Source organism: Lissotriton vulgaris, chromosome 5 (assembly GCF_964263255.1).
Source record: "Lissotriton vulgaris chromosome 5, aLisVul1.2, whole genome shotgun sequence".
NCBI lineage: Eukaryota > Metazoa > Chordata > Amphibia > Caudata > Salamandridae > Lissotriton > Lissotriton vulgaris.
In genome coordinates this window covers 1,891,351,727-1,891,368,335 of record NC_141693.1, presented here as the reverse complement: position 1 = coordinate 1,891,368,335, position 16,609 = coordinate 1,891,351,727, and the positions used below count along the sequence as shown (strand labels likewise).

The 16,609-nt window shown below is 47.6% G+C and overlaps 1 protein-coding gene across 1 annotated transcript in view; it reads right to left on the bottom strand.

Moving 5' to 3' along the window:
- Positions 1 to 16,609, bottom strand: part of LOC147717638 (E3 ubiquitin-protein ligase TRIM39-like) — a 190,283-nt gene that overhangs the window by 99,975 nt on the left and 73,699 nt on the right. The window contains exon 7 of the mRNA XM_086920539.1: positions 12,192 to 12,218. Coding sequence (XP_086776665.1) covers positions 12,192 to 12,218 — 27 coding nt within the window. The remainder of the gene's footprint in view (positions 1 to 12,191; positions 12,219 to 16,609) is intronic.

Sequence of the window (16,609 nt, the reverse complement as noted above, 5' to 3'; positions counted from 1 at the left end):
GAGTGCGATGTGTTAAAAAAACTAGAGAACCATTGTAGAGCTTGTCCACAAATTCCTATCTCCTCCACTCTTTGAATCAGTGTGCAATGTGACACTGTCTCGAAAGCTGCAGATAAATCCAAACCCACCAGCAGCATAGCTTAGTTGTTATCAAGAGAATATCTGATGTGATCTGTTACTGGTATCAGTGCTGATTCAGTGCTGGACATAGGTCTACAACTGGATGGTTAAGGGTATAGGCAACCAATAGGCTCTATGTATTCTGTGAGTTTTTTGTTACTATAGCCTTCTAATAATTTGCTCAGAGGAAGAAGGGAGATACAGCGATAATTAGACAGATCAGATGCTGGCTCCAGTGGGCTCCCTTGCTTTCTTGTGGCCTGCTCTGACTCTCCTACACTTAGTAAGTCCCTCAGACCTTGCTGGTCCTGACACTGCACCTTCTTCGTTTTCCATTTCTGTTGCTGCTGCTAAGGCTTGCTGGTGCTCCCCCTGGACACAGTCCCCCTGCTTCTTGACCTCGGACGTGGGACAGCTCGTGAACGGCTCCTGGTCTTCCACGGTGTTGTCTGGTCCCGACAGCTCAACTCTCCTGCATCTTCAGTAATAGGTCTTCCATGCCCCCTAGTCACTTTAGAGTGGCATAGACTCTGCCCCCTCTGCTTGCATGTACTCCTCTTCAAGAATCCACCCTTGGATTCCACCAGACTCCTTCACCTTCTTCGCTCACGGCATCTTCACTGAAGTCCTCCATTGTGGTCTATGGCAGTTTCCAATATCACTTTGCACCTATGCACCACGCTTCCCTGGTGGAGGAATCCTGGTTCATGGGGTATCCACAGGTGGGGTGACTCTCCAACCTTCCATTTTCCACGGGGTTTCTTCAGGGTCCTTCTTGAAACATCCAAGCTCCATGCCATGGCCTACAAGAGCCCGTGGAGGACGCCAGAGGAGGAACTGTCCAATAAGAAGTAGGTAAAGAAGAGCAACATAGGAGCCAACCAAAGGCCAGTAATGGGTGGGCTCTTGTAAGATGTTTCTTTTGTTACCAGAGATATCGCAAAGACAGGGCAAGCTCTGTGTAGGCGAGCCTAAAAATCAAGACATCCTATAAATCATACAGTGACTCACACTTCTGCTCGTTGGCAAGCTTATTTACTTGTAGTTTCTACATTTTTATTTAAGTTAAAATCAAGAGAAAAATAAAGTACTCTAAGGCTGAAAAAAATAAAAACACTTAATTTTTGGAGAAGAGGATTGCCAGACTCTCTGTAGCGCTGCACCTCTGTAATTTGAAATAACAATCTCTAGGTTGTAAATCCGAGGGGGTATAACTTTAGTAAAATATTAACAGAATACTCAATTCAAATGACTAAAGTAAACAGATGCGCAATGTACAATAAGTAAATATTTAATTTAGATCCATGGGTTATGGTAGTAAATTATCAAAGCTATTCAAATTCAGAGGAATACCCTCTTCCAAACAAATTCTTATTTTTCCCAGTGAAGAAATAATTCCCTTATCCCACTCGTACTGACAATTGTACAGCTCTCCAGGAAAAACCAGCCCATTGTTTACCAGATAGGAGCAGAACCAAAAGTTAGGAAACAAATCCACCTCCTCCAAATTGTTAAAGGCCTACCTCCAATTTAACTAGTTATGTATCATTTTGTGGAATAGCAAGCAGACTTGAAGCCTAGAAAACGAATAGTTTCTTACCTGTCGGTGTAGTTTTGCAGCTTGAAGATCTTTCTGGATTCACTATGCTGTGCATATTCCACGGTCTTGTGGTTGGGTCCGGATTCGTAGTCTTTTCTTAGTTTGTTTTTTTTTGTAGCCCTTGTGGGCGTCGGCGTCACACCTCCTCGGGTGCATTTCCGGTGACGTCGGCATGCTTCCTGCAGAAGCTCCCACTCTTGGGCGCCATCTTCGGATTCATTTTTCCGTGTTTCTTTCTTTTCCGAAGCAATGGCAATGTTCTATTCAGGTGATAATTTCTTTACCACTTGTCCTTATATTCTCTTACTTCTTCTCCTCCTATTTTTTTTTTTGTGTTGACCACCTCTTCTCTCTCCAGCCTCATCTTTCTGGCGGAGGTGGGTGGGTTCGCTAGTGAATCCAGAAAGATCTTCAAGCTGCAAAACTACACCGACAGGTAAGAAACTATTCGTTTTGCAGCGTGAAGCTTTCTGGATTCACTATGCTGTGCATAGATTTCATAGCGGTTTCTCATTTCCGTGGCGGCTGGGTGGAAGATGAGCTCTGGTTTCTGAATATATGCTGGAGCACCCTTTGTCCGACTTGTGCTTCTTTGTTCATCTGAACATCCACGCAATAGTGTTTCGTGAATGTGTGCACCGAAGCCCATGTTGCCGCCAGGCATATGTCTTGTATGGGTGTATTGGCCAGGAAGGCTATTGTAGCCCCCTTTTTTCTAGTGGAGTGGGCGCGTGCCCCCTCTGCCAGTTCTTCTCCTGCACTATTGTGGCTCAGTTGGATTGTTAGCGCGATCCAGCGTGCAATAGTGGTCTTAGTCACTGCCTTGCCCATGTAACTGTTGGCGAATGACACAAAGAACTGTTTCGTTTTCCTGTGTCCTTTTGTCCTTTCAATGTAATGCATGACCGCCCTTCTGGCGTCCAGGGTGTGCAGAGATCGCTCTGCGCTAGTGGTTGGTTTTTGGAAAAAACTCGGTATCTGTATGGACTGGTTCATGTGGAACCTGGACACCACCTTCGGCATGAAGTGTGGGTCGGTCCTCATCACCACCCTGTCATTGTGTATTTGTAAGTAGGGCTCCTGTAGCGTTAGCGCTTGCAGCTCGCTCACTCTGCGTAAGGACGTAATTGCAACCAGGAAAGCAGTTTTCATAGTTAGCATCTTCAAGGAGGCCTTGTGAAGCGGCTCGAAGGGCTCCTTCATGAGTTCCGTCAGGACCACGTTTAAGTTCCATGCCGGTGGTGGCACCCGCTTGGGTGGTGCAATCCTTTTTGCTCCTTCCAGAAACCTCTTTACAACTTGTGATGTGAAGAAGCTTCTGCCCATCTCACCCCTTGTGTATGCCACTATAGCCGCCAGGTGAACTCTCAAGGAGGACGAGCTGAGGTTTTTCTCCAGTAAGTGTGTCAGGTACTTCAGTACCGTGGAGTCCTTTTTCATTTTATTGTGGAGTCTTTCCCTCCTGCACCACATCGTGAATCTTTTCCACTTTGCGACATAGCACTCCCTTGTGCTGGGCCTTCGTGCCTCCCGAAGGACCCTGAGGGTGCTCTCTGGCAATCTCAAATGTGCGAACTCTATGTCCTCATGAGCCTTGCTACTAGGCTCATGCTCTCTGGTTCTGGGTGCAGCACCTCTCCGTTCTGCATGGAGAGCAGGTCTTTTCTTCTGCCGAATCTGTGGGGTGCACACTGTGCCATCTCCATGATCTGCGAGTACCATGTCTGCCTCGCCCACTGTGGCGCGACCAGTATCAGGGTCATGGTGCTCGCTCTGCACTTGCTCAGTACTCTGTGTATCAGTGGTATCGGGGGAAAAGCGTACGCAAATCTCCCGGACCAATCTATCCATAGGGCATTCCCAAGGGACCCTTCTTCGTGTTGTCTGGGTGCGAAGTTTCGGCATTTCGCATTCTGGCGTGTTGCAAACCGGTCCACTGATGGCGTTCCCCACCTGTTGAACAGCCTCCTTGTCTCCTGAGCATTGAGCTCCCACTCGTGGGATGCCGAGGTCTGTCTGATCAGCCAGTCCGCCTGAATGTTCTCCTTCCCTGGTAGGTGTATGGCTAGCAGGTCTATCTGGAGAGGGATGGCCCACCTCCATATCTCCTGCGCCAGCGTCGAAAGCGTTGTTGACTGTGTTCCACCCTGTTTGTTGATGTAGAACATCGCCGTGGTGTTGTCTGTCTGTAGCAACACCCTTTGCCTGTACAGTCTTGTCTGGAAGGCTTTCAGTGCAAGGAAGATTGTCTTCAATTCGAGGTAATTGATGTGCTTTGCCGCATCTGCTGGCGTCCAAAAACCCCTCACTTTGAGTTCCTCCATGTGAGCGCCCCATCCCTTCAGGGATGCGTCCGTGGTGATGGTCACTGTCGGAGTTGGGAGTGTTAGAGGCTGTCCCCTTGTTAAGTTCTCCAAGGTCCACCATGTCATCTCCTTCTGCACTGCGTGCGTCACCACCACAAGATCCTCCCAACTGCCAGAAGCCTGTGACCATTGTTCCTGGAGCCATTCTTGCATGGGTCTCATGTGGAGCCGCACATTCGGCACTAGGTGGATGCACGATGCCATCATCCCCATGATCTTGCTCGCAGTCCTCACTGTCCGAGCTTGTCCCTTCCGGTAGAGGCGAGTTTCCTTGACCAGTGCCCTTGCTCTCTTCTCGCTGGGGAACACTTTGCCCTGTAAGGTGTTGATCTCTGCCCCCCGGAAGATCTTCACTTGCTCCGGCTCCATTGATGATTTCTTCCAATGTACGGAGAACCCCAGGTTTATGAGCGTGCTCGTCCCTGTATGTGCATGCTGCTTGCACTTCTGGTACGAGTTTGCTTTCACCAGCCAGTCGTCCAGGTAAGGGTATACGTGTATCCCCTGTCTTCGTAAGTGCGCCGCGACTGCTGCGAGGCACTTCGTGAATACCCTTGGTGCCGATTTCAGTCCGAAGGCCAGCGTTGTGAACTGATAGTGGCCTCCTCCGATTGCGAACCTGAGCATATGCTTGTGCTTCTCGTTCATCGGTATGTGTAAGTAGGCGTCCTTGAGGTCTATCGTGACCATGAAGTCTCCGACCTGCAATTGCGGCAGCACCTCCTGCAGGGAGGTCATTTTTAACTTTTGTGTTCTTATGAATTTGTTGAGGAACCTTAGGTCTAGGATAGGTCTCATCTTGTCGTCGACCTTTGGTACTAGGAAGTACGTTGAGTATATTCCCTTGTTCCTTTCCCTGAAGGGAACTCTTTCTATGGCCTGTTTTTGTAGAAGTTCTTGCACTTCTTCCTGAAGCCTCGCCAGCTGTTCTCTTGCTGGTGGCTTCCCCCTTTTCTGTTTGTTGGCTTTCTCTCCAACTCCAAGCAGTATCCGAATTGGATGATGTTTAGGATCCATTTGTCTGATGTTATTTCTCTCCATTCTTGGAGATAAAACTTTAATCCCTCCCACTGGTGTCATGTGGTCGTAGGTCCTTAGGTCGTCCTGACCCCTTCGTACGTGGTGCCCCCTGGGATCTTTTCTGTGGTCGGGCACCCGGAGGTGTCTGAAGTCACTTCGAGGTGGGCTGTTGCCCCCCTCTTCTATTCTGGCCACGGCCATTTCTCCCTCGAAAGGACTGACCTCTTGGCTGGTATTGCCAGGACTGCCTCTGGTGACCTTGCTGAGCCTGCGAGTCTGCCTGGTGCGTCTGCTGGAAGGCCTGGTGCAATGTACCTGGCTGGTTTCCACCTCTCCCGCCAGGCCTCCGTGCCGGGGTGCCTCTTCTGTTGCCACTGAACTGCAACGCCCCCATGGATCTTGCCATCTCGTTATCTTTTTTGAGTTGGCATAGTTTCTAGTCAACTGTTGCTCCGAAAAGCGTCTCGCCGTTGAACGGTGTGTTCAGGATACTGTGTTGTACCTCGGGTTTGAACCCTGAGATCCTGAGCCAGGCGTGTCTCCTTTCCGTGACATCCATCATCATGAGCCTGCTGGCGGTGTCTGCCCCGTCCAGGGCCGTCTTAAGGCAAGAATTTGCCGCGTTTTTCCCTTCTTCGATCAATTTTTCGGCCTTCTGCCTGGCATCCTGGGGCAGGTCCTTCACCAACTGCCCCAGCCCCTCCATGATCTGGTACATGTGCCTGTTTAACAGGGCGTTGGAATTAGCCATGCGCCAGTGGGTCGCGGCATTTCGCTCGATCCTTCTCCCCACCAGATCCATCCTCTTGCTCTCCTTATCCGGTGGTGGGCCCGAGGTAGTGGATACGCTCGCCCTCTTCCTAGCTGTGGCCGTGATAATGGAGTATGATTTTTTTGAAATAACCGCATGAACCTATTGGTCCTGTTCCTTGTACATAGCCTGTAACTGAGAAATGAGCCATAATTGTTGATTTTACTGTCACCTAAGAATCTTCTTTCTTTCTTTCACGGTTTCCCCACACTATCACACCACCCTCCCCCCTTCTATTTTTGGGGCACTGTGAAAACCACTGATTTACTATTCTGAAATACTGCATATCCAATATACACGCCCATTGTGAATAAAACAATGTGGACCAAATTTATGTTTGTTTGATTATTTCCATCTTTGTGTTTAATGTTCCTATGCTACTGGGACCCCCTCCTTTTACTAATTTGATAACCCAGGTCCCCGTAACTTTAACTGGGTCAACCCCCCTATCAATATCCCGTGATAATGGAGTCAGCAGAGACCTCGCCTCGAATGTAGGCCGGGTCCTTCGAGGAGTGTTTGTATTTTTTCTCTGTTCTGGGAGTTACCGCCTTGCATGTTGCGGGCTCTTTGAACGCTTCCTTTCCCTGAGCCAAGACGCTCTCGAGCATTGGAAGGAACTGGCTTCTTGTCTGTGTTGGGAGCAATATCTCTAGCAGGAAGTCTGCTTTCTGCTTTTCCTCGTCGAGCTTTAGCTTGAATGCAGATGCGGCCGATTGTATCGCCGAGTTGTATGCCCCGATGTCGTCCGGCGGCGAGGGTCTCGAGGGGTATGAGTCGACCGCCTCTTCCGGGCTTTCGGTGTCCTCCTCGCGTGGGTCAGAGATGGCCGACTCGGCGTCCAACCTATTGCCCTAATCGTCCTCATAGCTGTAATCCTCGTAGGGATTCTCTTCACCTTCCTGGTCGTCGACCATCTCGTCGCTAGGCACATGTTCGTCGACATCATGTTCTTCCTCTTCGACCAGATCTAGCACGGCGTGCTTGGTCTTGTGTGGAATCGTGAAGGCACTCATCTCGGCGGCGACATCTTTTCTCCGCTGCAAGAGGCTTGCCATTTCAGCTTCTAGCCGAAGTCTTTTCCTTTCCATCTCGGCCGCGTTTTCGGCTTCGAGACATTCAGCCCCTCTCTTCGTCGCCTGGTTCGGCGGCGAGATTTTCGGCGTCAACGGCTTGGACGTCGAACTGGCTTTCGGGTCCTTGGACGGTGCCAAGGCTTTAGGGTCTTTCTCCCTCGACGTCGATCGGTCCCTTTCGGCGACGATCTTCGACGCTTTCTGCCTGTCAACAGCTTTCGGCGCCAGGTACTCCTTCTCCGAGGATCCGCTGGGCCTGCTTGTGGTCGAGGACGGCAGATGTCGCAGCGTCGGCGCCTTCGGGCTCTTGGCCTCGTACTTTCGAGACTCAGAGTCTCTCGTGTTCTTGTGGGACGTCGAGTCTCCTACCTTATCAGGTGTCTTCTTGTAATCGGTCTCTACGACCGTGTAGCTGTCGTCTTCGGCGGCAGCGTTGTCCTCCTCCTCTGAGGACATCCCCAGCTCGTACAGCGATGGCGTCGGGGACTTTCCTTCGAGGGTGGCGTGTGCTACCCTCTGTCTCTTCCTCACACGAAGGGTCTTCTGGGCGAAGACGGCGCAGGCGTTGCAGTCCTCGCTTCTGTGTTCTACCGGTAGGCAAAGGTTGCAAACCGGGTGCTGGTCTTTCTGCGCGTACTTGTGTCTGCAGTTCGGGCAGAACTTGAACGGCGTGTTGTCCATCCTCGTGCGTTCAGGCCTCCCTGACCGCGTGGACGTCGACGATCGTCGAAGTTCGAGGTTTTCACCTTCTTTTCTCCTCGTCAATGTTCTGTGAAGTCTTCTTCCTCCAATATCTTCTCCAACTTACACTCTTTTCAGTAGTTTCTCCAAAAATGTCTGGAGCCCAACGGGAACGATCCAGACCCAACCGTGGAAAAAAGAATCTGAAGATGGCGCCCAACAGTGGGAGCTTCCGCAGGAAGCATGCCGACGTCACCGGAAATGCACCCGAGGAGGTGTGACGCCGACGCCCACAAGGGCTACAAAAAAAAACAAAAACAAAGAAAGACTACGAATCCGGACCCAACCACAAGACCGCGGAATGCACAGCATAGTGAATCCAGAAAGATTCACGTTGCAAAACTGTTCGTTTTTTTATTTCGAAATTGCTTATTCGTGCTGCTTTTAAATGTAAAATTAATTATAAAAGTGATTTTTATGGCATGTTCCTGCAGAGAATGTCAAAATCGAGAAAAGCCTATTTCTGCCATTTTGATATTTGATATTTGATATTTATTGACATTTGTAGAGCGCTAACTTTCGCTCCGGAGGGAGCATCTTGGCGCTGAGCACACAGAAGGTCGTCTGGGGGTGCATGGATTAGATAGCTGCGAGGACTGAGGAGTCAGACTGAGAATAAATCCAGGTTTTCAGAGATTTCCTGAATAGGCTTTCTGAGGGAGCGTGCCTAAGGTTGGGGGGGGAGACGGTTCCATGCCTTAGACGCCAGAAGGGAGAAGGTCTTTCCACCCTTGGATTTTAGTTTTATGCGGGGTTCCGAAATGAAATTGGCACCAGATGACCTCAAGCAGCGGATAGGGATGTAGCGCTGGAAGCGCTTGGTCAGGTAAGATGGACCCAAGCCCCTGTTTGCTTTAAATACAGTGACTAGGAGCTTGAATAAGATTCTCTTATGGAGGGGCAGCCAATGAAGGGTGTTGAGGGCTGCAGAGGCTGAGGACCTGCGGGGGAGTTTCAAAACAAGCCTGGCTGCTGCATGTTGGACACTCTGCAGCTTTTTCAGAGAGGACTTCTTGATGCCTGCTAAGAGGCCGTTACAATAGTCCAGCCGGGAAAGGATAAGCGCCACGGCGACTGATTTCCTGGCTGTGATGGGCAGAAAATTGAAAAATTTCTTTAATTGCCTGATCAGGCTGAAACAGCGCCCAGCGGTAATGCGCACATGTTCATCGAAGCTGAGGGAAGCGTCAAATTGAACGCCCAAGTTGCGGGCTGAGGCAACCGCGCTTGGTGGTGCTTCAGAGTTATGAGGCCACCAGTCTTTGGGGGAGAAGAATGTGCCTTTGCCTAGGGGAATTATTTCTGTTTTGGCGCTGTTGCATTTTAAATGATGCAGATTAAGCCAAGAAAAGACTTCTGACAGACAGTTTTGAAATCTGATGGCCGCATCCGGAAGTTTTTTATCGATGGTGACGACAAGCTGGGTGTCGTCAGCGTAGGATGTCACGAGAATCCCATGTGACTCGATCAACGTGAGAAGGGGGGCCATATACACATTGAAAAAGAGGGGGCTCAGGATGGAACCCTGGGGTACCCCCGAGATGATGGAACGTTCATCGGAAAGAAAGGGGCCCAGGGAGACCGTTTGAGAACGATTGGATAGGAATGAGGTTATCCAGACAAGTGCGGAGCCCGAGACACCAATCTCACGCATCCTATTAATTAGAACAACATGTGAGATGGTGTCGAAGGCCGCGGTAAGGTCGAGCAGGATGAGGACGGCCTGCCTGCCCTCATCCTGCAAGAACTCGATGGTGTCTGACAACTCAATCAAAGCGGTCTCTGTGGAGTGGCCGGAGCGGAAGCCAGATTGCTGTGGGTGCAAGATACAATGAGTTTCCACAAAATTCTTTAGTTCCTCATGAACTAGTTGCTCAGTGATTTTGCCTAGCGCAGGAAGGAGTGAGATTGGGCGCATATTAGACAAGTCAGTGGGGGATTTATTTTGCTTTTTCATGAGGGGCTTTACTGTGGCCTTCTTCCACTCAGGAGGAACAATACCAGAGTCATGTGATTCAGTTTTTAGGAGACTGGTGCCATATTTTACATCCTACTTGATATTAATGATATAATCAGATGAGATCAGTGCAAGTAGGGCATATGATGTAGTCTAGGAGCTGTGGAGCGCTGTACCCTCACATGAGGTATTTTAACAGTCAGGTTTGTGGGGTCCAGCTGAGACTTGATAAACCCAAATCTCTCTGTTTAGTCTCATTTCATTCAACTCATGATGCACTTTCGAAAAGACTAATGCTTAATAGCCGGAACCTACCAGCTTATTTGGAATGTTGAAATAAGCTATTTTACCACAGCCATGTTAAGGGCCTTTAAACATAGGAGCAAAAAGCCAACATATTCTCTGCTAACTGCAACCACTCACTCCTATCATTCTTGAAGATTCCTAATCATCATGTTTCTCACACATCATGCAACTAACTCCCTTCTTCCCCAAAGTCATTCGTTGTCTAGGTTGCTTCTAATTTCTAAATCTCTCCTCCGCTTCTTCCTGTAAATGAATCTGTTTCTTCAGTATTTCTACTAAATGTCACTCATTACATTCTTGCATTGAATTATTATTCTTATTAACAGAAACCAATTTCTTCATTTCAGTAACTCATGACATGGTATTTCGTAGCCTATCTTTAACTCCACCAATAAATCCTTTTTCAATTAAAGTGAAAAAACACCACTACACAACAAAGAATAGCTTATGGGAAACTGCAGACCCCAGCAGCGGTATATATTCCAGCAGCGCTCCAGATTCCAGAAGGGCAACAGTCTCAGAAAAGCTAAAGACCACCATAGTGGAGAAAACCTTCACAGTAGTGCAGAGTCCATCAGCAGTGCAGGCCCCAGTACTGTTTAGATCTCAGCAGCACTACAGATCGCAGAACTGCTACAGACCCCAGCAGTAATGCGATCTACCAGCAGAGAGGCAGTAATCAGCAGTGCTAGACACTAGCAACAGTGCAAAACCCAGTAATGCTCCAGCAGTTGTGCAGATCCCAGCAGCGGTGTAGATAATTTGCTCTCTCCTGAAGAGCTTATTTAAAGGGTTTTATAAAGCGCTTGCAAGACCCAGGGACATTGGAGCGCTTTACAGACACAAGGATAGACAATGTTGAGCTGATAGCATAGGACACAAAGACCAGCCTCGTTGAGGGTCGGGTCAAAGTATTATCATAGCGCTTTACAGACATTGAGAAGTCGACATTGAAAGCATAGATTACAAATTACAGATTGTTGAGGGTCAGATCACAGTAGTACATGGGGAGGGGACTTACATATAGTATTTAATATGAGGAAAAGAGTCAACTTGACAGCTTAGTGTTAGAGTCTGTAGGGTTGAAGTGTCAGTTGAGAAGATCATTTAATTGTCTTCTGAAGCTCACAAAGTAGTGGTTCATTATGATATGAACTGGGAGGGAGTCCCACATTTTGAGGACATTGCCCAAAAAATAGCTTGAAAGGGGAGACTGGGTGAGAGTTACCATCAGTGGCCCAAACGATGGGCCTGAGGAGAGAACAGGGCGCGCAGGCTCCAAAGCGGTGCGAGCCGACGTTTCCTTCACCTTCGAATTATCTGAATAAGGAGCCAATGTGCCCGATTTTGTGAATGCTTCAATTAACTTCCCAGGCCCAGCAGATTAATCCTGACTGGACCCTTCCTTCCTTAAACAGCATTGACAGTGGTTTGCTCGCTCGCACCGATTTGGAGACTACGCTCCCTGTTCTCTCCTCAGGCTCATCGTTTGGGCCACGGATGGTAACTTGCCCCCAGTCTCCCCAACCCACACTCCTGCCCTGAGGAAGACCCCATCATAAGGGACATACTAACCTTCATCTTTCATGGGGTCGAAATGTTGACATCTGCCACACTAGCCAGTCTGACCAACAGCGATTAATCACTGTGGCCTTATCTATAACTATGGCTATCTAAATATCTGGATGTAATGCGATTTACCTGGCTCTTGTATGAGCCCTTTCCTGAGAAAATAACCGAGTTTGTGGATTGTACACTTTTCCATTCACTACCTTATCCTCACTTCATTCACTACACCCTCACCCTTCCCTCATAGGGCACTGCTTTGAATATTGTGTTAACAAATGTTATGAAATACAGGCTGCTCAGTGTGATTAAATAACAGTCTTCATCAAGAATACCGCGATTCTGTGTATAACTGTATGTTTTTCTTGGTTCTTTAAAACACAGTAATTCATACACTGGTACAAATCTCTGTATGTAGTGCTCTACTGCCAAAGCATGAATGATACCACAACAGGAAAAAATAGCCCATGTGATTTGCATCGGAGGACTTTCCGAAATGCTGCACATTGTTAATATAGGAATGATATAAAGAAATTGCACAGAGGCTCAGATGGCAGATCATTTGAAATAGTTACAACACGAAGAAATGAGAAGCTAGCAATAAAAAGGAATGACCATCTTTATTTACCTGCAAAGCTGCGGACCCATCTCCACTCTAGGAAAAAACACAAAGGAAACAAATTGTAAAAAAAGAAATAGCACATATACAACTTAAATCAGAAATTTAAATAATAAATGTATATTTTCAGTGGAAATGGCCTTAAATCTAATTCATAACAAAAGTCAACTTACCTTAAACCCTAACGCATGCTCCCACCCCAACAGTTCACCATCCTTTAACCAAACCCTAATTCTAAACAATCCATAAAGATAACATAGGCTCACTGTTTTGCTTTGCCTCAGCCTAAACCCATCCTTACCATAACCCGAACCTCATGCCTTACCATAACCATTAACCTAAGATGACCCTTTTTCCTAACACAAACCCATATCCTTACTGTATTTGTTAATCCTAAACATTATCTATAACCCTTACCAACTCCCTTACAATGTCCTAAAACCAACCCCTGACCTTACCCTTAAACAGATCCATTCAAAAATCACTTGTAATTCATATTGTAAGTATAAAACACATTTCATTAAAAAAAATTAAATGCAACCAGTTATTCTAAATAATTATCGATATATTACAACTTTGAGCCATGACTTTTTGCTTCTTTTTTTTTTAAAGTATATTTTTATTGTCATTCAATCAAAGTCCACAAACTTCATTAAACAACAATCACCTCCAGGAGGAATTAATTCAAGCACTCAATATTGCATTGCACATATGTCAGCCCATCCTAGCCCACCGTTATTACAATAGCTCAGGGAACGTCGGCCTCTTCAGTATCCCCCCCACAGTTGTAGTTTCGTACATTGCTAGCACACTGTCTAGCTCGTCTCACCACCACTCATGGGCTGTCGTCTGGGGTCCCTATTGCGTGTGGTGGATCGCAGAGATTTCCCTGGGACTCATTCCACCTCCCCCAAATTCTGGACCACTTTTTGGGACACCCTCTGTGAATATAGACTTTTTGCATTTTTAAGCAAACACAGTATAGAACATACTTCGAGGTCCTGTGCATATTTCTTAGTGCGAAGTTTGAGTGTATGGTCTGCAAGACAAAAATACTTTCGATTTCCACAGAATCCCTGTAGTAACAGGACTGCTGATAAGTAACCCGAAAAAAACTTCCGTAAGAGAATAGCTTGGTGGATTTGTGTTAGCACTACAGTCCACTGGGCTACTCAAAGTTAGTGTGTGTTATGTTGATTTGTATAGTGCACTGCTCACGCGAGAGGGTATCCAGACACTTTGGCATGGCAGGTGTGTAGTCCCTTGGGATTAATCAAAAAGACAGGTCTTCAGCATCTTGCGGAATACAAGTAGTGAGGCGGGGGCTATGATGTATTGAGGAAGGTCTTTCCATGTTTTGGGCATGTAGGAGAAAGACTGGCCTCTGCTCTGCTTTTGCGGATGTGGGGTGTGTGCGAATGAGTGAGGCAGTGTGTAGGTGGGCTGGTGTAAGTGTGTGCAGTTCAGGAAATTTGGTCCCGTGTTGTGCTTAAGAACACTCTGAATTGGCTGCGCTTGTGAATAAGGAGCCAGTGAAGTATTTTGAGGTACTTTGTAGGTGCCGCATGGTAGGTGTAGGGAGCTGGCTTTTTATTTAGTAAACCAAAATGAGGTATACTGTACATAGAGTCAAGGTACCCCTTACTCGTGAGCAAGGGCTTGCTTCAACAATTCCAAGGTGCTCTATTTGTGGTAGTATTGTTTGAGCAGCCTAAGGCTTATCAAAGGGGAGTATTAGGCATTTGTTGCATAACAGAGTCAACAAATGATACACACTCAAAGTAATCCGACACCAATTTGAAAAAATAGTACAGATTTTTATATAATTTTAGATAAATATTTTTGGAATCAGGTAAGTACTATCGGAGTTATAGATTTTTACAGTTATTAGAAGAATTACAGTCAAATAACGGTTTTGAGGCATGAGCCTTGAATCCCATTTGAGCCTTGTTATGGGAGCAGTGTTATCCCATGAGAGAAACATACACTGCATAAGTACACTGCAATCGATTTACAGGATTGTTTTTCTGGACTTAAAGTATGGGCCTGAGACCAAGAAAGCACCAATATTTCAGTTTTAACTGCCCTGGTGTGTCTGGGTACAGAGGTACTTCGCGAGGTGGTCAACTCGAGCGCTACATGCTTAAGTCAATTGGAAAGGTAAATGTAGGAAAAAGGCTGCAAGTGTGAATTGGGGTCCTTCAGAAACTAAAGGAGGCTCAGTTCTTGAGGGTCTCAGGGCCACAGTGAATCTGTGAACTGAGCCTGATTCTCAGGTGTATAGGTGTTTTGTACGGCAGGTTGGCGAGTTTGAAGCACTCACAGTTCTCGGTGTACATGCAGAAGAAGAGGGAAAAAAACAGCAAGATCGCTTCTGGCTTAAAGCTCATCTCTGTTGGAATCCCTCGACGTGCAGGTAAGTTTTGCTGGCAGTGGTGTTTGGACAGAACACAAGCCAGCCTTGTTGCTTGCAACTGGCAACCAGGTATTGAAGCAGAGAGCCTCTCGGTTGGATCAGTGTTTCAAGGGCTGGATGGATCGATCAAGCTGACCTGGACACTTCGGACGTTGCAGTCTGTTCCTGCAGGGAAGTGGCTCCTCCACTTCAAGGGGCATGCCAGTGGTAGGTGAAGTGCTGGCATCAATTTGTGGGTTTGGGAGGATGCGCAGCTGCAGAACGAGTCTGATCTTTGCAACTGTTGGGACAGAAGTAGGCAGGGGTTAGGGCCATTTTCACAGCTTGTCCACAGTTCTTGTGTTTTTCGGCTCTTCTTTGTCCTTCTTTCCTCAGAAGAATCACAGTTCTTGTTGCCAGGGGGCCACCTAAATACTGGATTTAGAGGTATATAGGAGAGTGAAGGGCAGTAGTCAGTGAGCCTATAGGACCACTTCCTGTGGGAAGTGGGCATAAACCTGACAGAGTGCTCAATTCCACCAAAATAAAGATGGTGGGATTATCCTACCAGGTGGCACATCAGGCAGGCTCATATCGAATTTCCAGCCTGTCCTGCTGCCAGTTGGGCAGGCACCTCTGGGCGTCTTTCTCCAGGTCTGGAGGAAACCGCCGGGGTTGCATATCCAAGTCAGCTGGGTCTTTGAAGTCTCAGGCCTTTGGTATACAGATTTACAAGCCATTCTGCTGGAGGAGTGATCGCACCTTCTCCAGAGCAGGCTTTGGGGGATATTCTCAAGAACGTGCGGTAATCATCGTCAAAATTGGTTAACGCAGTGTTTCATATCGCTGTCTATCGAGGGAAAATAACTACGTATTAACTTCCTAGTCTCCCGATAACGCGTCAAATGTCTGAGATAAAGTCACTGGGACGACGATAAAAATCTGAACCTCAACGTGAAAAAAGTTGGGATGGGCGCAAAATTCAGATATAAGCTGCACCAGGCCTGCAATTCACACAATAGGCGGGAAAAATCACTATTAAAAGTAGAAAAAAATACAAACAAAAGCAAAACAACTGTGAAGCACAATGGAGGTAGCCGGAGCAAGTACAGAGGACAACCAGAACCCCACAAGCCCCCTGGAGGCCCAGGACGGAATCTTGGGGTCAGGGAAGGGCAAGGACAAGAAGGAGGAGGAAGAAGACTAGGTTCAGTCTGCAGGAAAACAGGATCCTGGTAATGGAGGTGATAGAACACCATCAACTACTGTTTGTCACCTCCACTGTGTCATTGACAAAAAATAAATGGAATATGGCAATCGTGGACAAGGTGAATGCAGTCGGAGTGCTGAAGAGGACAACGGAGGAGGTCAAGAGACGCTGGAATGATGTGAAGCGCAAAACCAAGCAGAAACTCAGCAACAAACAGAAGGCGGCAATGCAGACCGGAGGTGTGAGTCCAGCACCACAGGAAGAGCTGAATGAGATGGTGTCCACAGTCATCAGTGTGGAAAAGGTGGCAGGAGCTGGGGGACTGGACACTGCTCAACATCACCTGACAACAGCAACAGGGTGAGTAACGACCAGGGACTGGGGGGGCAGGCGGAGACGAGCACAATGGCACACATGCACAATTAAGCAGAGCACACCCACAATGACTCCGGAGCATGTCTATGATCCCCTTGGCACACTGCTGCACACCTAGAAACTGCAAGTAGGCCCCGTCGACTATGTGCCCAGAGGGGGCCCTTCCCACTCATCACCAATCTCACAACCAACCCATGCACATGTGTTAAAACCAGCAAAGCGGCGTGTCTGTGAGCAGCACTGACAATGCAAGTGACAGTGCATGACGAACAGCATTGCTGCAGTCAACATAACATGAAATGTTGCATGCCACGACACTGAGGTGGCTGAGTGTGGACCACATCCGTAAAGGAGCAGGTCACACTGATGCATCCACATGCACAAACAACCCCTGACGTCAACAAACCATCTGCGAATAAACCATGCCCCAGACTCCCAACTACCACC